Source organism: Gossypium arboreum, chromosome 6, assembly GCF_025698485.1.
Source record: "Gossypium arboreum isolate Shixiya-1 chromosome 6, ASM2569848v2, whole genome shotgun sequence".
NCBI classification, from domain to species: Eukaryota; Viridiplantae; Streptophyta; class Magnoliopsida; order Malvales; family Malvaceae; genus Gossypium; species Gossypium arboreum.
In genome coordinates this window covers 670,173-695,443 of record NC_069075.1, presented here as the reverse complement: position 1 = coordinate 695,443, position 25,271 = coordinate 670,173, and the positions used below count along the sequence as shown (strand labels likewise).

Sequence of the window (25,271 nt, the reverse complement as noted above, 5' to 3'; positions counted from 1 at the left end):
AATAATGTTATGATAACATGACGTGCAAATAAATTACCATGCAAATTGTCAAGTCAATGTTAAAAATTAATATTTTAGTCATCTTTTCCGTTTAAAAAAATACAATTTGACTCTTTTTTTAAAAATTAAGGACCAAATTTAACTAAAAGAAACACCAAAGGGAAAAAAAATTAAACATTAAGAGTTAAATTTATCATTATGCTTAAAAAAACCTCCAATCCCTTTTCGAGGAATGGAACCTTCCTCGCTAGTGTCTCAAAGGGGACCAAAGTACGTTCGGAAAATATTCATGCAAATACTGGTCGTGATTGACGTTAACATTGCATGACCAACTTAGAGAGAGTTGCCCCAATCATTCAAATATGAACACTTCGGCAATCCAACATGAACGGCCTTTTGCATGGATGTCCAATACAAATATGTAAAACAAATACCTATTCCCGAAACTAGACCAAACTTCGCATCACGGGATAATTACAATAAACCGAGAACATCTCGATGTATACGACGTATCCAAAGCAATGATCTTGGGAGTACTGATCATAATCGCTAATCCGTTTCGCCGCCGATATAAAACACTAAGGTATGGACATATATGAATTGAAAACTATGCAATTTAACCACAAGATAAGAGAAATAGTATTCTTCATAAATACAATGGCATAAAGACTAGCAAATCAAAGCAAGATTTGTATACCGAAACCCGACACTTTTTCGCAATGAAAACCTTGTTTTCCGTACCGACATTATGAGAAAAAAGAATCATTAGGCCAACTTCGTAACAACTTGATTGGGATCTAGTCATTGGTGTTCATACCAGCCTCTACTTCTTCGACAACGTTAACCAACTCGTACTCGACAAGGGAGAGATTGTTGTCTTCTTTAACGATGAAGTTAGCAGGTTCGGTGACCTCGATACGACCCCATTTGTCAACAGCTAGCCTCATTGAACCTTTAAACATATCTATCTTTGCATTACGAAGAATTACGGTATTACCTGGCTTCATCAACTCAACTGCAAAATGATTCAAACATGATCAGATTCGAACGCCTTTCTCTTGATATAAACAAAATTGAAAACTCGAAACAGGTTTTAAACAAAAGAAAAGAAGCTCAAACAATGGTAAATCAATTCAATCACAATACATTAATCACAGTAAGGAACTCAATTCATGTAATCAAACAACCATCAGAATACAAAATAACTCCTAAATGAGAAGATAAAAAGTAAGATCCTTTCTTTGATTATATCAAATTCAACCAAAAAAAAAAAAAAAGCAAAGATCACATGAAAATCATCAAAAATGGCAATGGATTTCACCTTTTAAACATGCTAAAAATTGAAAGAATAAAGCTTTTAGTATCAATAAAATGTATCATTCAATCACAGATACACTTTTTTGTTGCAGTGTTTATGTTCGGGGCTCGTGACTGCCCCTCCAAATAATGTCAGTCTCCAAGGTTCGAATTTATGCAATGTGCTTTACCACTGCACCCAAATTCATACTTGCACTAACGAAAACAAAAATATCATAAAAGTCATAAAAAAATGCAATAGATTTCATCTTTAAAACAAGCCAAAGATAAAAAACCAAAATGAAAGAACACAGCTTTTAGTATCAAGGATGAAACAAAATGCATCATCCAATAACAAGTCATTTTTTTGGTATCCTAAATTCGTAATATCAGTTTTACAGTCCATATTCGGGGCTTGTTGAACCTATGCTCTATCACTCTTTTTAAGTACAATACGACTTAACGCTGCAACCAAATTTCACACTTGCACTAACAAAAACAAAGAAACAAAGATTTATTTGGTATTGTTCATTTCCGTTTCAGGGTTCATGTTCGAGCTTATGTAAGCTATGTTCGAAATTCAATGTGACTTACCACCGCACCCAAATTCACATTTGCACTAACAAGTAACAAAAACAAAGATATTATAAAAAATAATAAAAAATTGCACTGAATTTCCATCTTTGAAACAAGCCAAAAATGAAAAAAGAAAACCCAAATTAAAGATCCAAGCTTTACCCTTTTTTGAGAAGAATTAAGATCAGATAAGTGAAATCATAAAGTTGTAATCACAATACAAAAATAACCCTTAATCACAGCTAAAAAAAGCTAAGATCCGTCATCATATCAAATCCACACTATCATAAAAAATGGCACTTAATTTCATCCTTAAAACAATCCCCAAAACTTTTTAAAAAAAACCCAAAGAAAAGATCAAAATTTTTACATACCCATTTTGGTAAATCGTAAAAATTCTTAAGATAAAAAGCAAAAAGAAAATGGGTTTTTAAAAAAAGGACCTTGATCATTACGAGCAGTGAAGAGGACAGTGCCGGTTTCATCACCGATAAGGCATTCTGCGATTCGGGTTTGACGGAGATGTTGAGAAGCAGCTCGACCTTTTTGAAGGACCATGTTTGAAGATAAGACCTTAGCGATTAAGGTATGGCCTTTGGTACCTGGCTTTAAATGGTCCACTTTCACAAACACTGGTTTTCTCTTCTCCGTTGATTTGATCTGTTGTTCTTGTTCTTGTTGTTGCTGCTGTACTGTCGCCATTGATTTCAATGGTGTAAAGCTCTTCTTTTTCTATAGTTTTTAACACCATACGTATGCGTGTGTGTGTATATATACTATCAGAGATTTGAGGGAGAATTGAGAAATGTGAAAGCCCTAGAACAGCAATCGAAGCGTTTCTTATTTGGGTAAATTACATCAAGGTCATTAAATTATTAGCAAGTTTACTTTTTAATCATTTAACTTAAAAAAGTTACAAAATGGTCACTAGACTATTAGAAAGTTTTTAAAGTCACTAGGCTATTAGTTTTTTTTTTTTTTAAAGCTCTGACTAGAGAGCTTTAAGCAGACGATTTGACAATCAATACCCATTGATGAGTAGAATAACATACCTTAGATTCAATTCGATGACAATCAATGTTGGAAATCGAAGAAGAAAGTTATTCACATTTTAATTCACGTATTTGTAACGTTCAAAGTTAATTCATGATATAAATTTTTTGAACTGTAGAAGAGAAGGGGATTGAGAGCTTTTAATTAGTACAATCAATGCAAATAGAGAAGGCTATGGGCGATTTTAACAACCTAATGACTTAAATGAAAACTTTTGAATAGTTCGATGATGATTTTGTAACTTTTTAAAATTGAGTGACCAAAACGAAATTTGCTAATAGTTTAGTCTTGAACTTGTAAATTTTTTTTAATTTGGTCCTTGATTTTTTTTGTCCACATTAATCCTAGAATTTGACAATTTTTTTCAATTTGATCTGTGAAGTTATATTACATTAAGGTATAATGACATAGCACTCAGAGAATCTACCATGTTATCATTTGTTAACAAGATCTAAATTCAAAGACCAAATCATGAAAAGCTTCCAAGTTTCGAGGTTAATATGGACTAATAAAAAGTTCAAGGACTAATGTGTCCTTGAAAATCACTGTCGATTTTTATACTATATAGTCCCTAAACTTTTAAAAAAAGTTCTAATTTAGTCTTCAATAGTATCTCATCAATAAGATACTTATGTTCTAGTCGTGGATATTTATACAAAAACTATCAATTCAAATCTAATATGAAGTATATTTAAAATATGTAGATTAAATTGTAAATACATGTGTACTTATCACATGAGTAGCTTGGGTGATCAGATTCAAGTTGTCCACATAACAAACATACACGTCTTTACAATTTGATTTATGTGTTTTAGATATATTTCATGTCATAATTAAGATAGCATCGACAAAATGACTTAACTAACCCTCAAATTATACTTTTTTTTCTCACTTAGATGTCGAAAGTTTTGTTTTTTAGAAAACGGTACAAAAACTATTAATTCCATCTCATTTTACTGAAAAAGTAACAACATTCGATAATAATGTGCCAAATGATAAGTTCTTATTGGTTGATATTGTGAATTAGGGTAAAATGAAACAAAATTGATAGTTAAGACACCATTTTTGACCCAAAAAAAAATCTTTTAAGTGTCTAAATGAGAAAAGTAATAAAATTTGAAGGCCAATTTTTATTGAAGCCTTATATTTAAGTTTAATTATTTAATATTTTTAATTAAATAATTATAATTTATTGACTAAGGTTCAGCCATAAAACTAAATTTGCCAATTCTGGTTCAAACCCAAAAATCCTATCAGATTAATGCAAATTTAAAGTTGATACAATTTGATTTTACCAAAAAAAATCAACCGAAACAACCTAAATCTATAATGACCAAAACATGAAAGCCCAAATGAAATAAACTCATAACAACTCAAACCTGGATTTGACACGAATTAAAATTACTTGAAAACTTTAAAACTCAAATAATCCAGACTTGACTTGAACTCGAACCTGACCCAACCTTTTCGATTCACTAACTTTGTATAAAACACAATTGACAAGAATGACCTCATAATTTGGAATAAATGAAGCAAATGGTAACATTTTTACAATGGCACAAATAATGCACATGAATTATATGGTTTCTCTTGGTAAAAGTAGCATGGAGGCTCTTGTAATAAGAGTCGAATTGTATTTTGTCTCCTCTACTTAAAAAATAGGTAAATTAATCCCTACACGTTAAATTAAAGAGCAAATTGATCCTTATACAAGGACTAATTGCCCATTTTCTAAGTAAAGGGAGCAAAATACAATCCGACTTTTAGTCCAAGTGCTTTCGTAGTACTTTTATGGTTTCTCTCACATTAACATCATACTATCTTCAGACAATATTGTCAACAATGAATACTTGGCTTTGATTGAGATTTTGCCACCTTCTACACAAAGTTTAGCTCCGGTAACCACCCAATATCCCGGTAAGTCCTCCGGACCCCTTACCGTCTCGTTCGTGTCAACGAAGCTGGTCAATTTCGGTGCTTTTGGAGGTAAAGGTGGACCTCCGGGGAAAACAGCCGAATTTAAATCCACTTTGGTTGGTTTCTCCGGTTGAGTCAGTCCGGAACTAAACCTAGTGCTGATCAACATCGAGAAAACTCCTGATTTCCGTGACAATGTCGAGGGTCCGTCCCATTCAGATCGACGGATCTTAGTGAAACTGACCATGGAGAATCCAAGCCTCAGGAATAGAACTTTCCTCATCCCGACAGACTTTACCTCAAACCAAGCCTTGGTTACGATGGCAGCGGTATCATCAAAGTGGCTTCCATTGTATTGTATAGGTGCAGTGTATACATGCGAGAATATGCTCCACTTGACTGGCTCGAAGTACCCGCGTCCGAGTGGCTCGTCGTTAGGCTCGTAATTGTGGTCATCCGAGAGCTGAAGGATTGTAGGAAGAGTTGAAAGATGCTGAAGATGGATTGCTAGATGGTCGTTCTTCTTACCTTCCAAGTATAAACGTATTCCCGTCACAGGTCGGTTTCCGGTATCAACCTGTAAATGACGGATTCGAGAACAAGTCGGAAATGTGGGACTTTAGTAGAACCGTGAGTATAAACTTTGACTTAAGCAGCAAGCAATTGTAACGAACTAGAATGTTAAATCGTGGTGCAATACGATACCGGAACGGTATTAACATAAAGCTTAGGCCCCATAAAAGTGAACTGAAGTGACGGCGATGCTTGTTTTCTTCGCTTGAGACTGAGAGGCAGATCGCCATATACAGGAGCCCATTGTCGGGGTACTTGAAACTCGAGAAATTCACGAAGTTCCTCTATCGGTGGTTTATCTGCACGGTAATAGTACATCGACATTTTGTCGAGTATAAACATGTGAATGAGCTCACTATGATCCAAGCAACAGGGAAATCTTTTCGGTTTATAGAAACTAAGTCATTCAAAGATTCGACTTCCTTTACCAGTCGGAAAATTTAAAACAGAAAGTATAAAAATTTATGCAAACTCACATCTTAGGTATAAATTCACCGCATGGCTTAAAAATCCGTTGCCTCGAGAACCACCCAGTAGGGAAGTAATAGGCACGAATTTCATCGATATAACATTGGGCGACTGCGATATAGTTGAAAGCCATTGACTATGACTTTGACCATAATCGACTCCTCCCCTTCGAATATAAACATTCACAATATCCTACAACGTTAAATGTAACAGTCATCACCATTACCGAATTTCTTAATCAGTGCATGTAACCGAGAAACTTACATTATTCTTTGATCGAGTAACAACGGGAGGCCTAATCGATGCAGCAGGCATGCCTTGAAGGTCCCACGGCATATAAGGTTCTTCCTGAAGCAATAAATAAACAAAATTGGACTGTCATTATTCCCTGAGCCTCATGGGCTGACGGTTTTTCATAAACTCGCATATATATTAGGTGCAAAGTGAACATTCCCCAGAAATTCGTCTAACTACCATAGAGTGCGAAAATAGAACAGACTAATACACATGCATTGTTTATACCTTTGGTTTTTCCGAGAATACGGGAGCTTCTTCATTTTCTGAGAACCTCTCATCAGCTAATTGCTTTAAAGTTTTCTGTACTTCATTAGGGTGGAGATTCGAATTGTTTGATTGCTTTATGTGTATAACATCTTTACCTCCCATTTTAACCCCAACGATGATGTGAGTACCGTATTTTTCAATGAACCTGAGAAAAAAAAAAGGAACAAAACAGGGATTGTTTTGCAGGTGTTATAATCCGAAAAAAGAGGACTGCAATTCATTACAAAATATGAAACTTCAAGTCCAAGCAAGTCTTTTACGCAAAAACGATCCCAACATCCGTAAAAAAAAGTACTTACTCGGCAATGGCAGTAGGGTCCCATGTCTCGGGCACATCTTGTTTTACACGCTCAGACAAAGTTATGTGAGCTCTGTCGAGCTCAACATTGTACAGCGTTATGAACCAACCGTCGAGAGCAAGACATTTTGTAGAACCGGCATCCTTTTGCCAGCAACCCTTGAACTCAAACATGGCATTGAATAAACCCGAAGGTATCTTGCCAGATAACGAGAGATCTTGGTTGAACTTTTCCGACATCTAAGCACATAATGAAACCAACAAGAAGTTAAATTCAGAGAAACGGAAAATTCCGTCAAGCAAAGACTAAAGAAAACACTCGAACTCCGGCCTCATTTATTTCCAAAACAACTTCCAAAGAACAAAGATGCATAATAAACAGCAAAAGTAGAAATGAGAAAAATATACATCTAAATATACATATACATTCACAAACATATACAATATATGTATGTACATGCATATACACATACACATAGACACATAGGCATATATACATATATGTATACGTATATCCATATCCATATCCATATCCATATCCATGTCCATATACATATACATATACATAACAGCTCAATTGAATGCTGTTTCACAAGAACGAATCAAAATTTTTCTAAATTCATTATAAAACAGTAAAAAAGAAGCTTTTCTTTGTCACTCTACACTCTATGCAGTAGCAAATTGTATAAATTTCATTAAAAAATTTGAATCACTATTAAATTTGCAGAAATTCCCATAACTACATAATTAAAATATATAAAAAATTGAAAAAAAATGAACAAAAAAAAAATTTACCTGATTGAACGAAAGAACATCGGAACGAAACCTAGTACGCTCGCCCTTATCGCATTTAATCGAATTGGGCACGTTTTTAACAGCAACCCCACCAGGAAAAACCAGTTCCCGACTCACCACTGAGTCAAGTTCAATCAATCTCGACCCGGAAGGACCAGGTTTACAAGCCGATAGCCTTAAATCATTATATAAATCGTACCCAAACCCGATAACCGAAACGGCCTTTTCCGCCGCCGATTGAGGATCCAATTGATGGAAGTTTCCAGCCATGGATATCGGAATCGACGATGTCTTGAATTGCTTGAAAGGTTTAATGAAACTGAGTTTGGATTTTGAGGTTTTTTAGTCCATTGCTGATGAAGGAGACGACGACCCATTGAATGGTCTTCGGTTCGATTAATTATTTTTTAATTTAAAAAACATATAATAATATATTTACTCAAAAAGTAAACTCTTGAAGTTTGACTTCAGACATAAGCTAATGTAAACGAAAGGACCAAAAGGCGGCTGGCGACTCTCTGAAAATGCTTACTTTTACGACACGTGGCGACGTACTGAATAGTTTCGGTTTTTTTAATTTCTATTTGCTTAAGAATATACGCAAACGTTTTTAAATTATTGGACATAATTTTGTTTTTTCAGAGTTTAGAATATTTTAAAATATTTTAGAAAATGTTTATAATTAATATATTATTTTTCAATTAAATAAAAATAAAATTGATTAATTGTTTTATGTTTTAAATTTTATAAAATATTTTAAATATAAAAATAATAATAATTCTCAAAATATATATTTAAAAATAGGTATTTTTCATTCGACTCAATGATGCTTCCGATGGCACTTTCAATTAATCGTGTCCGAGTAGAAAACAAGAGAATTGTTTGTAACGTTTTTCCCATTTTATTTATTTATTTATTAATAGTAATTTAATATATATATATATATGAAATGTTGCTTTAAAATATAAGCAATACCATTTTGAATTCAGGTGGGTCAGTTAAATTGATTGGAATATTAATTCTAAATGAGAGATTATTTCAGTTAATTCGTAAATTGATATAAATTAATTTAACGATTTTCTATAATTTTAATAATTTTAATTAAATTGATCGGATTAATGAATTAATGATAAAAATAATGAGGAATTACTGCTCAGATGAATTATAGGTAAAATCATCAAACTTTTATTAATATCATTATCAATTTTGATGTTTAATTATAAACTACATTAGTAGACACATAATTCTTCTTAATATATTTTTTGTTATCAAATTATGGAAGTTACTGAATGGTCATTCAACTATTAGTGAATTTCTTCTTTAATCACTCAACTTTGAAAAATTACAAAATAGTCATTGAACTCTACAATTTTATCTTTTTGGTCACCTAAGCATTTGAATTTTTGGTGTTTTTATTTTTACCTTAGCTCACTAGTGATCAATAAATACTAAATTGAATAATCGATGATCATTTTGTAACTTTTCATAATTGAGTGACACAAAAATACTAATAATTGAATGATCATTTTATAATTTTGATAATTAGGTGATAAAAAGATATTAATAATTTGGAATTAAACATACTGAAAAAAATACTTATAATTGAATGATCATTTTATAATGAATGAAATTATTTGTTTATTAACAATAAATTAGTTAAAACTTTATTTTTAAATATAAACTATTTATTGAATGAAAGGGTAAATTACACCATTAGTTACTAAATTGTAAGTAAGCTTTCGTTTTGGTCATCTAATTAAAAAATATAATTTGAATATTGAATTATTCAAAAATTTTTATTTAAGTAACTAAACTATTCAAAAGTTTTTATTTGAGTCATTAAGTTTGTAAACAATGAATTTTTCGAACCAATTAGAAAGTGCCACATGTAAAGTTAAGATTACAGTGGGTCAAAATCAAAATTATCATGGTGAAAATGATGAAATCATATATGTGTAATAATTGGATCAAATGGGGTAGTTAAATTCTCTGAAGAAGACGAAGATCTTGAAGAAATTATGAAGAACACCACATTAGTTCAGAAGAAAAGTCGTCTTCCAATCCAACTCAACCGTGGAGAAGAAGTCAAAAGTCGTTTATAAAGAAAGTTGCCTTTCAATTCGTTTCAACTGAAGAAATGAGGTCCAAATCCGTTTCAAGAGCAAGTTGTCATGACACTTGAAGCAATTCACATCTATCTAAAATCAAGTCAAATGACTCTTGGATCAAATTCAAACAAAAGAGAGCAATCAAAAGATATTTTTCTTTGTATTTAAGAAATACCCAAAGATTGTTACTTTTCTTTCAAAGTTATCAATAAATTTGATTTTGAATTTCAAGTCAATTTTTGACTAAAAATTTGAGTGTGCAAGGTTGTTAAAGGGTTTTTTTTTTTTTAAAGTTCCTCCAGCGGAGTTTCAAGTGATGATTTAATGATCGGTATAGTGAACCAGTACCAATTGACAAGTAGAAGAACATATCTTAAATTCATGTAGATTTGACCGTTAGTGTCGGAGATCAAAGAGAAAAACTATTTGAGTTTTGGTCCATGGATTCTTAACATCCAAAAATGTTTCATGAAAAAAAAATGAATTACAAAAGAGGAGGAAAGAAAGCTTTTTATAAGACCAATACGCACCAATTCTAATAAAAAAACAATGCATTTTCCTATATAGTATTGACTACATTTCGAACTTAGATTTCTTTAGGTCTGAAATTTTTAGATTCAAGCTCAAGTCGAGCCGAGCGGGCTCTAACGAATTTAAATAAAATTGATTTTTTTAAGTTATATATATTTTAATTTCGAATGTAACTATTTATTTTACTTTCATACGACGACAACACAATTCAGACGTGTCTTATAAAAAGCATCTTTTGAAACTGAAATAAAGGCATCCCAAACATCTCCTTCACTATTGCTAAATCTGTTTGCACCTTCACCACTAAAGTAAACGACTACCATGGTCATTTTTTTAGCAAAAAACTAACCATAACCATACATTTGACAAAACTCAAATCATTAAGCCAAAGGCAAATGTTTCAAATGTATAAAACCCAAAACAACAAGAAAGTGACTAGTTAACGAAAATAGACTAACAAATCTAACCATTTTCTTAAAAAAAACTACAATAACACTAATCAAGAAAAGTTGTAAAAATTATTTGTAACTCATATTTGATTAAAAAATCCCATAGTGCATACATCCACCCATTAATCGAGTAAAGGAGTGCAAACTTGTTCCATGTTAGGTAATTGAAATTTTCCACTCAGTTCCTCTGATTCTTCCGAGGCATTGAACTTACAAAGAAAAATAAATTTGGATATCAATGATGATAATGAAGATGTGTTGAGTTCTGAACTCAAGGTCTAGATTCACAAAGTTTCTCACAGCATCAAAGAAAATCATTTGGGAAAGAGAAAGACTGGGAGAAAGGGCTTTATTCCAATGTTAAAATAAGAACCAAGAGGAGCTTCACCAGCAACAAGATGGGGAGCGGTGGCGGTTAGGTTTGGAAAAGAAAAGGTTCTTCATTTTGAAAAGAAGTTTGAAATTGAAGAAGAAAGGTAAAAATAAATGAGAGAATTGTTTTATTTATAAATTTATTATTTTAATAATTAAATTCTATGTAATAATGTTTTTTTTTAAAATTCCATGTCATTCACGTGGAAAAAAATAAACTTTAAAAATAATTTAAACTAATCATATCTACCACGTCATCAGTTCCATTAGTTTTTAACATTCAACGGTGAAAGGGTTTATTTGATTAATTTTCTCAGTTGAAAGGCTCAATTGGGTGCAAAAAAATTGGAGAGACTTATTTGAATTTTTGAAAAAGTTTGAGGGTCTTTTACACTATTAAGCCTAACTTTTATTATAATCTATAATATAATAATAGTTAGATACATATATATATATATATATATATATATATGTGTGTGTGTATGTATTAATAGTTTGAGAAAAGTACAAGAATAGTCACTCAAGTTTTCAAAATTAAATATTTTAGTCATTCTTCTGTTATGGAAGTCTATCATGGATTTTGTTTTATTGCCTTAATAAAAAATTTAGCCCTCCAATGCTTTCACATTCTATTAATTTGATCCTAAATCTAAAAATTTAATAAATTTAACCTCAATGTTTAAAAGAATTGTCATTTTAGTCCTACTTAAAACCCAAAAAACGATGTTAAATTTATATTACAAAGTCAAAATTGATCACATCTGCTCTTTTTTCACATAATGCATACAATTACTCGTAGTCCCTCCCCAACCCATAAATAGAAGGATAATACGCTTCAACACACTCGAACTCATGTCTTCTTGCATTAACAACAATGCATATATCAATCGAGCTAAGACTCAATCAACAATTCACTCAAAACTTGAATTGTTTAATTTAAAATTTTAGAAAATTAATCATAATTTTTAATGGAGCCTGATTTTACTAGGTTTATGAGGGTTAAGTGCCAATCAACACGCGTGAGCAACAATCGCCGGATTGATTATTGGATGGAAGCGAACGATTCGAAAGGCAATAATTTAAGCTAAGACAAGCTTAACCTATGCAACCCTTTTCCCTCGTACCTCAATATTAGAAACCAAATTAACCGATCCAAGTCACGCGCCGAAATAGCAGTTTATGCCGACAATTTGTTCAAACTTCCTACTCTCATTCCACTCTCAAGACCTCACGCGCTCTAATTTTCTTTTACTTATTTTATTAGAGCAAATTGCATCCCAAGTCACTAAACTATTCCTAATTTTCTATTTTAGTCATTTAACTTTAAAAAGTTATTATATAGTCACCGAGCTATTTGAAAGTTTTAATTTAAGTATTAAATTATTCAAAAGTTTTCATTTAAGTTATTGAGCTGTTAAATTTTATTTTAGAAAAAGTTCGGCTAGCGACTTCAAGCGATGATTCAATGATATATACGGTGGATTAGTAGCCATTAATGAGTAGAAGAATATACATTACATCCAAATCTATCTGATAGTTAATGTCGGAGATCGGAAGAGAAAGATGTTTGGACTTTGATTCGTAGATTCATGACCTTAAAAGTTATTTCATGAAAAAAAATTGAATTATAGAAGAGAAGAGGAATGAAAGCTTTCGAGTAGTGCATGTAGTGCGAACAAAAAAGGTCATAACTTAAATGAAAATTTTTGAATAGTTTAATAACCATTTTGTAATTTTTTAGAGTTGTGTGACTAAAATGTAAATTTACTAATAATTTAATAACCTTGGATGCAATTTATCCATTTTTTATTTCATGAAAATTGTAAAAAAATTGTTTTTTATTTTTTATCGCAAGTTAATATATTATTTTATAAAATAATAACATAGCAATAACTAATAATTTATACAATTTTAATGAAAATAAATTAAAATATCATTATATCTGTTATTTTTGAAAAATAATTGCTTACACTTTTGAGTGAGGCGTGTAATAGACACGAGGGGAAAGAGAGTGAGATTGAGCCCATACCACCGCACGAATTAGCAGCCGTTAGATAATGATAACGTGATAACAATATAATGTGGTTTCTTCAAGACAACCATCCACATGTCACGTAATCCGGTTTTCTAAATTTACAAAAGGTTAAAATTTGTAATAGGATCTTCTACTCATTCACAAAATTAAAATTGAGTCCCTATATTTTTTTAGATTTTAAAATTTAGTTCCAATTGTTACACTGCTATTTTTTTTTTGTTTAATTTGGTGTGACATTTTGAAATAAAAAATTGAGTTGATAGTAATGTAACCAAGAAAATGATGTTACAATGAACTTAAATTTAATAAAATAATTTAAAAAATGTTAACAGTTGGATCTAAATATTGAAATATGAAAAGTAGAAGAACTAAATTAGTAGTAATAAAAGAATAACTTACTCTTTGTAAATTTGAAATTTAGTCCCTATACTTTAAAAAATTAGTCATTTTACTTTTTAAAATGTTGACATTGTTAAAATTATTTTTAATTTTTAATTACATGACTATCAAGTGAGTATTTTCTAATTTTAAAATGTTACATCAATAAATTTAAAAATAAATTTTAATGGTATTAACAACTGGACTTGAAATTTAAAAAATAAAGGGACTAAATTCTTGGAAATAAAAATATCTGGATTAAAATTTAAATTTATAAAGAGTATAGGGACTTATGGCATATTTTAACCTTTACAAAATTGCCATCACTACCCCACTCTTTAACTTCTCAGCCGCCCCCTTCAGTCAAATCCCTCGTTGCCCCATTTAATTCCTCGCCGATTCTTCCTTCCCCTCTATAAAGCACCTCAGCTCTCAATTCATTCCCCCCCCCCCCCCCTTATTCTTCTTTTAACCCCACACCAGTTCCAGCGATATTTTTCTCTCAATCGGATAGAAGAACGCCACGGTCTTTTATCAAATGGCGCCGAAAGATAAAACGGCGGCCGTCAACGGAAACGGAAGTTGTAAGGAGGTATATTTTAGAGGTGTAAGGAAGCGTCCGTGGGGCCGTTATGCGGCGGAGATCCGAGATCCAGGGAAAAAGAGTCGTGTTTGGTTAGGAACTTTCGATACGGCGGAGGAAGCGGCGAGAGCTTACGACGCCGCCGCTCGTGAGTTTCGCGGTGCTAAAGCTAAGACTAATTTCCCTCTTCCATTTGAAAACTTCAATAATGGTAATAAAATAAATAGCAAGAGTCCAAGCCAAGGTAGTACCGTGGAATCGTCGAGCCGTGAACCGACGCTTGTGATCGAATCTTCACCGTTAGATCTCAATCTTGGACGCGGGACGAGTACTGGATTCGGATCTCCCGCCTTTAGGTTTCCTTCCCAGAAAGTTTCGCCGGTGCCCGGCATTTTTACTGCAGCTGGTGGCGTACCGGTTGTCGCAAGCAATCAGGTTTTTTACCTTGATGCTTTCGTTCGACCTGGTTTAGTGAAAGGACAACAATATCAATGGATGAGATTCGATCATCAGGATTTTAATACAGCGTCGTTAAACTGCGGAGTACAAAGCGACTCCGATTCATCATCCGTCGTCGACGTCAATCCACGTCCACTTCTTAATATTGATCTCAATAAACCTGCTCTTCCGGAAATCGCCTGATTTTTTTTTCTCACCGTGGATCATAATGCCGGAAAAGCACTTTTTTTAACTTCCGTTTTTTAAATTTATTTAATCCCTTTTTTTTTACATTAGACCAAATGGAAAAAAAAAAAGAAACTTTTTTTTTATAATCGTCCGATCATGAAATCGACGGCGGTCGTTAGATCTAAAATACTTGGCTGATAATCTTCTCTCTTTTCTGACGGAGACATCACTTTCTGTTTATTTTGTTGTTCTATAACTAGCGGCTGTATTTTTTTTCCGATGAATTAACAACAACAACAACAAAAAGAAATTTCTACAAGCATTTATTTATTTTCTAATTTTTATTAATTTTAATGTTTTATAGTATAGAATAATATCAATCGTGAGGAATCCGAAAATTTATTTTGTGAGATATTTTAAATTTAAATTCATCTGATTGATATAACAATAATGATACTAATTAAACGTGATTAGTTTATATTAAAGATTTTGTCGGTTTAGTCGATTGAATCTTCAATCGAATCTTAATTTAATTGATATGAATATTATTATTAATACAGTAGAATGTTTTCTTATCTGTGGTTTAGAAGTTGAAATCTAATTATTAATTCAATCCTCAAAGTCTTTAGAAATTTTTATAAACCTTTTAAAATTTTTAAAATTTTAATTAAATTTTTAAAAATCATAATAACAACTTCTACTTTTATTAAATTTTATTACATGGAGTATAAAAAGATAATTTTATTTTGAGGGACTAAAATTTAAAAGTGGAGTTTTGGTAATGGCATAAAATATGCTTAAAACTTTTATTTAGATATAAATTTTAAAATTATATATGAACTTTAATTTAATGTGTAATATTATACATGAATTTTAATTTTGTGCGATTTTATACATAAAATTTTAATTTAATTCAAATTTCACAAATTACTAACACGAATAATTATATTAATCCAATATGAAAATAAATATATGTATTTATTTATTTAAATATGTACGATTGAATCAAAATCAAAATCAAAATCAAAATTAAAATCAAAATTTCATATATACATATAATTCTCATTTAAGTTTCGTGTGTATAATTGTATCAAATTACACATTAAACTAAAATTCATGTATAAATTTAATATTTATCCTTTGATTTATTGTTAAAAACAAACTCATATTTTGAAGTGGATAAAAGAGGCGAGTGACGGTGAGTTAATCAAGTTGCGCGTGAAGGAGAGGACAAAGGAGACGGAAAAGGTAAACTCCCAAGTTGACTAGAAGTTGTCGGGATATTTTCATGTCTGAACAGCACGTGTTAGTTACACACTTCCCGATCTTTGAGCGTGTGTTCTATTTATGTCTTCGAAGATGTGATTCCCACGTGGGTATTGTTGCTGGCATTGGATATGTAGCCGTCGATATGCTCAAAGATTTCGTTTTCCTTTCCATAATTAATTACTTTTTACTGTTGCAACAATTTGGATGATCAGTCGTTATAGATGTAAACCGGAACCACGTGATATAGATTTTGCTTTTGGTCAAAGTTTTCACAATCCAATCAGTGATTAAATTTGTCATATTATTAATATTTTTGATCTAATTATTGGTCCGATTCAATTCAAACAATCACGATTTTGACTCAAATTTTAACTTATTTCGTTTGTATCAACATATTCCGACAAACTTGAACTAAAATTGATAATCGAGAAGAAGAGAAAAAAGAATTAAAATCTAGAAAAATCGAATAAGAATTTAAAATTTAAAATTTAAAATATTGTCCTTAAAATTTATCAAATTTTTATATTTTCTCCTTCACTTTAAAATTATATTTAAAAATAGTACGCTACTTTCGCTATAGTGCTACTTTCGCTATAGTTCTTAATATATCCATTTATGATCACATCTAAATGTAGAATTTTTGAAATATAATAAAAGAAAAGGAGATATTTAATATTTGAGATGTGTCTTTTATATTCCCTTTTATTTAGAAATATTTATTTGTGAATTTTCTTTTAACCATTATTTTTAATTTTAAAACATTGTTTTACTTATTTTAATGAAGAGATAAAATTATTACCAATTTAAATAGATAACCCATTCATTATTATCAATAATTTTTCAATTTTTAGTAAGATTTCATTTCAGTCCAATTTTCTGTAAAAGTTGTGGTTCTGGCTTTATATATAATATTTGTTAAGATAGATGCGTCATTAGATCTTATTAGGAATTGGTATTGAAAGATTTTGTCGTAATAGAGCATTTTAATGGTAATTGTATGATTGGACTTCGAGATGATGAAGAAAGAAATAAGTCAAGACTTGACTTTTCGTACATCACTAATGTAGTGAGATCTTTGAAGAGTTTTTGACGGTGGTTAAATGGGGTTTAACATCAGAATGGTTTAACGATGACAAAGTTAGGATCATGACATTTGGTACCATACCGGTACCAATCGTATCAGCCAGTACTATCATTTTGGTCTTAAACTATACCAAATAATCTATAATTTATTAAGAAATTAAAAATTATACTATAGAAATATGCGTGTAAAAAATATTTAAAAAACATCGATAAACCTGAAACAATACATCGAAATATGCTGATATCAATATATACCAATATCAAAACAAAAACGATACGCCTACCTGTACAATATTAATTACTTTAATTAGAATACAATTATTGGGAGTTAATCAAGGTAATGCATCTTTAATTAATTTTTAAACTTTCTATTGTCAAGGTTATTATCAGTTTTACTTTTCCATCTACTAAACTCTTATTGTAGACAATGATATAGTGTTTTTATTCATCTATAGTATGTGCCATATGTATGTATAACTACTGATAAAAGTATTTTTTTTTCTTAAAGAAAAAACAATAGCAATCTAGATTCATTGATGTCTGCAATTCGGGTAATGAAATGAAAGAATCTCTCTGAATCAAATGACACAAATCAAATTCATTTAGAAATATTCTGTTAGAATCTAAAAATATAAAGGTAAACCAAACAAATCAGCAACAAAAATGTTATCCAAATATCATATGAACGCATGTTAAAGATGTATATCTCATTTGATCTGGCTTGAAAAGTTTGAGGTGCAATTCACTTGTTAAAAAAATAAAATAGAGAAGCAAAATTGGAGATCTATGGTGGGCTATGGCCTCGGGTCGAATCACTAATCTCGACCGCCCTGCGGTATGTACCTTGCCGCACAAGTTGAACCCGTATAGGACTGTACTTTTTCTATTAGACGGGTTGTTTAACCCTTTCAAACTACATATAGCCGAAAATCTCTTGTATTGGTGTTTTTCAACATTAGTGAATTTCTCCTCCTCTGCCCATGTTTTTTTTCTCGATAAGGGTTTTCCATATAAAATCTAAGTGTTCTTATTTTTCTTTCTTATTACTTTTCAATCATTCCTACTACTATTATTGACGTATAGTATAACAGTAAATATGAAGTTTGCTGTAGCAATCGGGTTCATAGCCCCGTCATGTGCTTATTTTAAAGATATTGTTCTTTTTGGACATCCACCGACCTTCAAGTCAGCAGTTCACTTGACTCTCTTTCGCAAGATTTATATCTATATTACTCCGACTCAAGTGTGATTATAGAATATGAGTATGTCTCCTGCATGTGTATGATTCCTTTTTATCTAAGTATTTCTATATTCTAATAAATGTCAAACATCAATACTATGAAAAGAAATGAAAAGTTGAATCAACATAATCATGTTCATTCAAAGACCAGAAACAAAAGTCTACGAGCATGAGCACTTACCGAAACAGTATAGATGATCGAGGGTTCGAGTTTGTATCGGGAACACCTGGTACAGAAATCAGAAAGCTTTATTGCAATCACAATATGATAACTCCAATATTCAGAACAATCTCAGGCAAATTTCAGGGTACAAAGAGTATAATGGTCACCATATCGCTGTAGTAACAACATTCCAATTCTTAATCATGATAATAACACAATAAGTTTCTCATGAATCAAATCAAGATGCAAAAAAGCAAGTTAAAAGGAAGTAAATCGGAGATGTCAAGGGCGTAAGGCATACTCTAAGCGCTAGAACCCTTGTCATGCCTTGGATGCAAGGCACACAAGTAGAGGTGACCTGTGTGAAATAAAACGCAATATGTATTTGTACGAGTAAGATATGTAATAAACTCTAAAGTGCACTATAGTTTATCTACAAAACATGCAAAAAATTTTATTGGTGAACATGCACGATTTACTTGTGATCTGTATTTGTTGTTGAATACTCAAACACGCAAAACGTAAAGAGAACTTTAATTAGACAGACTTTTTCTATGCCTATCGCCTTATAATGAAGTGTGCCTAAGTGCACCAGGCGTGTACTTGATCGAATAGGCTTTGCCTGAAAAGGTCTCGGGCACGTTGTCTAGTGCTAAGGCACAAGGCACGCCCTAGGCGCACGCCTTGACAATACTGAAGCAGATTGCCTCATGATCTTGGTTTGGCCAGAAATTATTTCAATCATTTGTCTCTCTCATGGCTGCCAGAACAACTAAGAAAGCACATTTTGCCCAACAAGGAAGAATCAAGTCACATTATTTCAATAATTTTTTTTTTCAGAAATAAATAAGGCACCTGAGTTTTAAGAAATTGGTCCAAATCAACAGGGATTTTTAGAGTCAGTTGAATAAAAAGTTACAAATGTAACAATTTCACTAGTATAGTTGCCAAGCTCTCACATTCAAAGTCCTAACAACTCCATTAATATACAAATATATACCAAAGGGACTGTGATGTAATGATTTGGAGCTAAATTTCCCAGGGTTTGCCAGATGCTAACGATCATGATTGTATAACTTTAGCATAAAGACTTATGAGAAGCTACCTGACATGTTTATTGACTGTGCTTTAAGTTGTACATGAAGCTTTGGAATAGACTATGAGACATTACTTCGTAAAATGGCCTATTAGCCAAATCTACTTCTTTCCTAGACCTTATAAAAAAAATTTTGCAGCAGCAAATAAACATGATTATAAACAAACATACAATAGCAAAATCATTAGGGGGAGGAGCTACAAGAAAACTGCTTAAGGACTTCTACTATATAATCCCTAAAGAAAAAGAATGCTTTAAGCAAAAAGAGATGAGCAGATTTCATTAGTGAAAAAGCAAGGCAAGCCAAGGAGATGATCACACCAGAGTAAGCCTCCACAAAAATTCTTATACAAGTCCGATCCATTATCTTGAGGTACAGAGACCATAAATATCAATATTCATATCACCATAACCACAAAGCTTAAGTTTCACATTGCAACTCACCGAAAAGTTTCTCAAAAAACTGCAAGGAGTTATGAAATAAAATTTAACTTTTTTACAATTCATATCTTATATCCATAAAAAATGTTACCTAGCATACAAGTAATCTTGCAACTAACTATTCCATTGTCCTAAAGAAAGTTTAGCTGAAACTCCTTTGGAGACTTCCCAACATGCAAGCTAAGAAGAATAACATGCTCTCCTAGACTTAGCAACTACTAGTAAGACATGTATTGTAGAAATTCTTTCTACATACAACTAATAAAGGGAAAAAAAGAACGAAAGCATTTCATGATAAATATCCATACACTTCCATGATACTCAGTTTAAATAGTTCAAGACTTCCGTTAATAAAATATGCAATAAATACAGTAGCACCCCGCCTAGCATCTCAAGATTTTTTGTATTTTTCGATATATCCCTGCAAAAAAGAAAATAAGAATGTCAATTTTATTAATGAGTTACATTTAAAATATACAAACTGTAAATATTAGACCACCTAATTGATAGACAAAAAAGGCAATATTCATACGGTAAAAGAAAATATCTTTGGTTGGAAGAAGGAGGTTGGTAGCATTTATTATCTAGATCTTGCATAGAGTATACAATGCATCTCAAATCAAAGATTCTCACCTCAACAAGTCTTGTTATTTTTGGTTGGGATGAAGAAAGATATTGCTTAACTGACTCGAAGGTAACTGGAAGCTGATGAGGTTGTATGCTGCCAAAAACTTTGTCAACTGCTTTTTTGACTATTGTATTATGAGCATCTTTACTGAGATGACCCTCACGCCAAGTTGGTTTCAACAGTTCCTTAATTAAATCTACAAGAGCAGCATGGAAATGCCTCATTGCTTTTGATTCTTTATAATCCCCATCTGCCTTATGCTCAACCTCAACATCTATTTCATTCTTTTCTCTAGCCCTATCTACTTCTAAGTCTTTTTTGCATCTAGACCTGCCTCTTCGATGTCTGCCATCATGATCTCTATCATTTTTGTTTGCCTTTGAAATGTCTTTGACATGAGAAGCAACTGAGGAAATCTCTTCTTTCACTAGTGTTCCATTTTGCATGTCAACAGCAGAAGTTCCATCATTTGCATCAGTTGTTAGTGAATCTTTTCCAGAAGGGTTGCAATTATTGTTGACCAAGTTTTCATGGTCTCCATTATGACAAGATGCAGTTCTTTTATCATCATTACATTCAGGGAGCAGTGGCCTTCTTGATGCAGAGTTGCCATATGTTGGTGGATCTGCTACATTCAAGAGGGATGGACCCTGATTAGAGAAAGAAAATTTAAGTGGCCTCTCTCCCGCATTGGACACATCAATGCTGTCACGAAGAGGATCATATTCGCTTCGTGGGGATGATATACCAGAGGTGACAAAAAAGGATGGCCGAAAGGGTACTGATGGCTCCCAATCATCTGAAGATATTTTTATTCTATTTTCTGGAAAGTGCAATGGATCACTGGCAATATCATTTACGAGAAATTTTTCTGGTTTAGAACTAGAGAAGGGAAAAGGGCCTTGCAGCAAAGAAGACAACTTGGAAGGATGACGCCCGCGGTCACTGTCCAACATCTTTTGAGCTCCAAGAGAGCATGCACTCAAAGAAAAATTTAAAGGCAATGATACTAGGTGTGTTGAGACATGATGAGATTGGTTCTCACTATATATATCGCCCAATGATGTAACTGAGCCACTCAATGATGATTTATATTCAGGAAGAAAACCATTCCCGAAGGTAGATCTATCACTCAGTGAAACAGGCAAGTTCTGACCTATACCATTTTGCCTTACATCCTTAGATGGTCCGAAATCATCTGTAGATGCAGAAAACCACTGAGAGGCAGGGGCAGTGCCCAAAGATTTATCTTTACTTTGGAGTAAAGGGAACTTATTCATTTCATGAAATAAGTGTAATCTTTGGTTTTCATCATGCCCCAATGGCAGGATTCTTTCTGAAAAGAAAAGAGAAGACAATCCGGTCTTATTTACAACTGACGAAGGCAGTGCATCAGCAGAAGCAGGTGATCTTGATCTCTCAGCAGCACTTCTAAAACCTAATACAAAAGGTTCTAATCAAAATACAATTCAGAGAAGATTATGGATCATCCATAATACAGAAAATATTTTTTACCTTCATCAAGCTCAACAGCTCTTTTCCCATCTGCTGCAGCTGTATCTTCTTCAGGCAGTTGTCCAGGATTTTTCCCACCATCTTTTATGTGAAGAAATCTACATGAACTTCCTTTGATACACCAACCTCTAGCAAAAAAGTCACATATAAGTGCAGGGCGTTTGTTCTCGCTATTACTGCTAGGTGATAGACTTCCGGCACTTGTCTGAGGAGCAGCAGATCTGTGAAACCTATTGATTAGTAAATTAATGGATGTATAATCATGGGAAGGCAGAAACTTGCTGGCAAAAAGTACATAATAAAGAGCTTAAATTCATTCTATGTTATAAAAGGCATATAGGTCTCACCACACCTTGATTTTATCTTCCTCTTATCATCATCTGTTTGCACATCCATTTGCTTATTTTTTTCCTCAAAACCTAGATCATTATTAACTCCTCCTGAGTGATACCCAACTGGGAGTGAATTACTCTCATCGACAACAAAATGGCCCTTGCCATTAGTATGCTGGTCGGGGTAGTCTTGAGAGGCTTTTCTTTCTAACATGTTACGAGAATCTTTTCCATTGCCAATATATTCTTGAATGCCATTTTCCTTTGCAGGCTCTTTTCCAGATACTGAATACTTGGAACCCACATAGTTTGTGCATAGAGAAAATTCAAAATTAGCACTACCCTCTCCTACATTAAGGGTTTTAGCCGGTATTCTTGGTTCGCAATTTCCAGGAGTACTTGACAAATCTGACCCGAGTTGTCCATCATGTCCCCTGGACTCCACAACATTACCAGCATCTACATGAAAGAAAAACTCAATCAAGATGACAAAAATTAACCAAATTTTCCAGTCACACTATGAAATTATACTTAACGACAAATGAAATCTTTACATTTTGTTTTCTTATAATCTCCAGACTTTAGCATATTTAATCACCAGCCAAAGCGAAGAGTAAACAAATTCAGGTGCTTGCACTGCTGTTTCATGGCAGTACTGCAGCAACAAGTAAAATATAAGACCAATTCAGCTGATGCTAAGAGGTCAACAACACTCTATAACAGTGTTAAAAGCTAACTGCAAATCACAAAAATGGATACAAAATTTCTCAAATACTAAAATACTTTGTTTCAACTGAAATGCCAATCAATTTGTTGAATAAATGTACACAAAATATATATATATATATATATATATATATATATATATATCTTTGTTTCTACTTTAAAAATTAATCTGTTCTTTTTCCTCTCCTTAGCTTCTAAAACGCTAAAATCTTCAACAGCCATTCAATTTTAATTTATAACAAATGTCAATATTTAAAATTTAATCTCTCCTATTAGAGAACTCAAAATGTCAACAGTATTATCATAATCGATTGACCGAAGGTATAAAAATTGACTAACCATTTCGATTCGAAGAGCTTTGCAAATCCTCTTCGTTTTCCTCATCATCATCTATTTCCATATCGGAACTGTTAATTTCTCGTTCCATAATTGAGGCGGCGCGGATTTCGTCGTCGTTACCGGCGCGTGGGACGGCGGCAGAAGTTGACGAAGACATTACCGGTCTTCCTCGGTGATTAAAAAAAAAAAAGAGGAGAGAGAGCGAGTGGTGAAAAAAAAAAGTCGTGATGTGATTCTGAGCTGCGCGTGAGCTTTATTCGTGGCTTGCCATTTGGACGTCGATCATTTCACCTGAACGAGAACCTTTCCCGCTTACTTACCCACGCGCCTGCTTCGATGGTGATAAACTGATGATTGATTGATTGAGCTATTACTACTTTTGGGCCATGATTTTTAAATGTGTTCTTTAAATCACACAATTGGGTTTTTAATAGGCCATATTGGTCTTACTTAGTTTTTGGATAAATTGCAAATGAGGTTATTAAACTATTAGTAAGTTTACATTTTAGTTATTTAACTTCAAAAAGTTACAAAATGATCACTGAACTATTCGAAAGTTTTCATTTAAGTCACTGAACTATTCAAAACTTTTTACGTAAGTCTTTGGGTTGTTAAGTTTTTTTTTTTAAAGTCTGGATAGCGAGCTTAAAGTAGCAAATTGATGATCAGTATGATTAGGGAAAAGTAATCGATTTAATCAGTTAGTTTGGTAGGTTTTTTTTTTTTCGAACCGAATTAATTGACTTTAACATAAGAAAACTGAATTAATTGACTTTAACATAAGAAAACTGACTTGACCAATTTTAGTTGAGAACACTGATCCAATCAACTTTAGTTGATAAAATTGACTAAACCGAACTGACTTTGATTCGGTCGATTTGGTCAATTAATTAATCTTGGGTTATTGGATTGAGTTTATATGGTTATATATCTATTATATATTGTAAAATATAAATAATATAAAATGAGTCGAGTTTTTTGGTCAGTTCGATTTCGAGATTAAAAAACCAATAAAATTATCAATTAAATTGAGATAAAAAACAACCAACTCACCCCACCCGACTAAATCGAAACCAAAAAAATTGAATCAAATTTTCTATTAAAATTGAAAATTGCTCCTCTTTAATAACCATTTTATAAAATTTTCGAATAATTTAATAACCATTTTATAAATTTTTGAAGTTGAATGACCAAAACGTAAACTTATTAATAGTTTAGTAATATTGAATATAGTTTACCCTTTAAAAAATTAATATTTATGGGTTCAGTCTAGACCCGATCTAAAAAAAAATCCAAGCTTGGATCGAACTTTCCCCATTAGAAAGTTTTAGTTTTCATTCAATGTTCGATTTGAGATAATAGTTCACTCTCGTAGTAACTAAAGATTCGAGAATAGCGAAAAATATCATTTGATAGAAAATCAAGAATCAACGAATTTCGCTAATCCAGAAACACATCTACTAAGTTCAAATTTATTGCCATGGACAATACAATAAAGGCAGGTTTTTTGTTTTTTGTTTTTTTTGAAATTTCCATTTTCATAAATAATTTTTCTGGTAAGAGTTAAATTGGTCATATTATATTTTGTTCCCTTTACTCAAAAATTGGATAAATTAGTCCCTATATATTAAATCAAAAAGTAAACTAGTCTTTTCTATTAAAAAAATTGTCCTTTCCTATTGTTAAAAATTAGTGTGACTCACGGAATAACTAAACAATTATACATGTACAATATGCTGATGAACATAAACTAATTTTTAATAGTAGAAATAGTTTTGATTTAGCTTACAAAGATTAATTTATCTATTTTTGAACA

General features: G+C 32.2%; 4 protein-coding genes across 4 annotated transcripts; 1 reads left to right on the top strand and 3 right to left on the bottom strand.

The window, feature by feature from the left end:
• Positions 1–343: 343 nt before the first annotated feature.
• LOC108483507 (uncharacterized protein At4g28440-like) lies at positions 344–2,657 on the bottom strand. Its single transcript, XM_017786953.2, has 2 exons — positions 2,316–2,657; positions 344–1,015 (listed from the first exon to the last, which is right to left on the bottom strand). Exons 1-2 carry the CDS (start codon positions 2,572–2,574, stop codon positions 798–800), a joined length of 477 nt encoding a protein of 158 aa, XP_017642442.1. The 5' UTR covers positions 2,575–2,657; the 3' UTR covers positions 344–797.
• Positions 2,658–4,309: 1,652 nt separating this feature from the next.
• LOC108483506 (MACPF domain-containing protein NSL1-like) lies at positions 4,310–8,014 on the bottom strand. Its single transcript, XM_017786952.2, has 7 exons — positions 7,541–8,014; positions 6,747–6,985; positions 6,406–6,592; positions 6,148–6,231; positions 5,892–6,075; positions 5,548–5,714; positions 4,310–5,419 (listed from the first exon to the last, which is right to left on the bottom strand). The coding sequence occupies exons 1-7, from the start codon at positions 7,808–7,810 to the stop codon at positions 4,727–4,729; spliced, it is 1,824 nt and encodes a 607-aa protein (XP_017642441.1). The 5' UTR covers positions 7,811–8,014; the 3' UTR covers positions 4,310–4,726.
• Positions 8,015–13,790: 5,776 nt separating this feature from the next.
• LOC108482256 (ethylene-responsive transcription factor 4-like) lies at positions 13,791–14,942 on the top strand. Its single transcript, XM_017785374.2, has one exon. It carries the CDS (start codon positions 13,952–13,954, stop codon positions 14,636–14,638), a length of 687 nt encoding a protein of 228 aa, XP_017640863.1. The 5' UTR covers positions 13,791–13,951; the 3' UTR covers positions 14,639–14,942.
• A 4,874-nt stretch (positions 14,943–19,816) lies between these two features.
• Positions 19,817–23,854, bottom strand: LOC108480734 (protein FRIGIDA-ESSENTIAL 1-like). Its single transcript, XM_017783822.2, has 5 exons — positions 23,456–23,854; positions 22,411–22,849; positions 22,059–22,279; positions 20,549–21,981; positions 19,817–20,336 (listed from the first exon to the last, which is right to left on the bottom strand). Exons 1-5 carry the CDS (start codon positions 23,610–23,612, stop codon positions 20,307–20,309), a joined length of 2,280 nt encoding a protein of 759 aa, XP_017639311.1. The 5' UTR covers positions 23,613–23,854; the 3' UTR covers positions 19,817–20,306.
• Between the last annotated feature and the right edge of the window lie 1,417 nt (positions 23,855–25,271).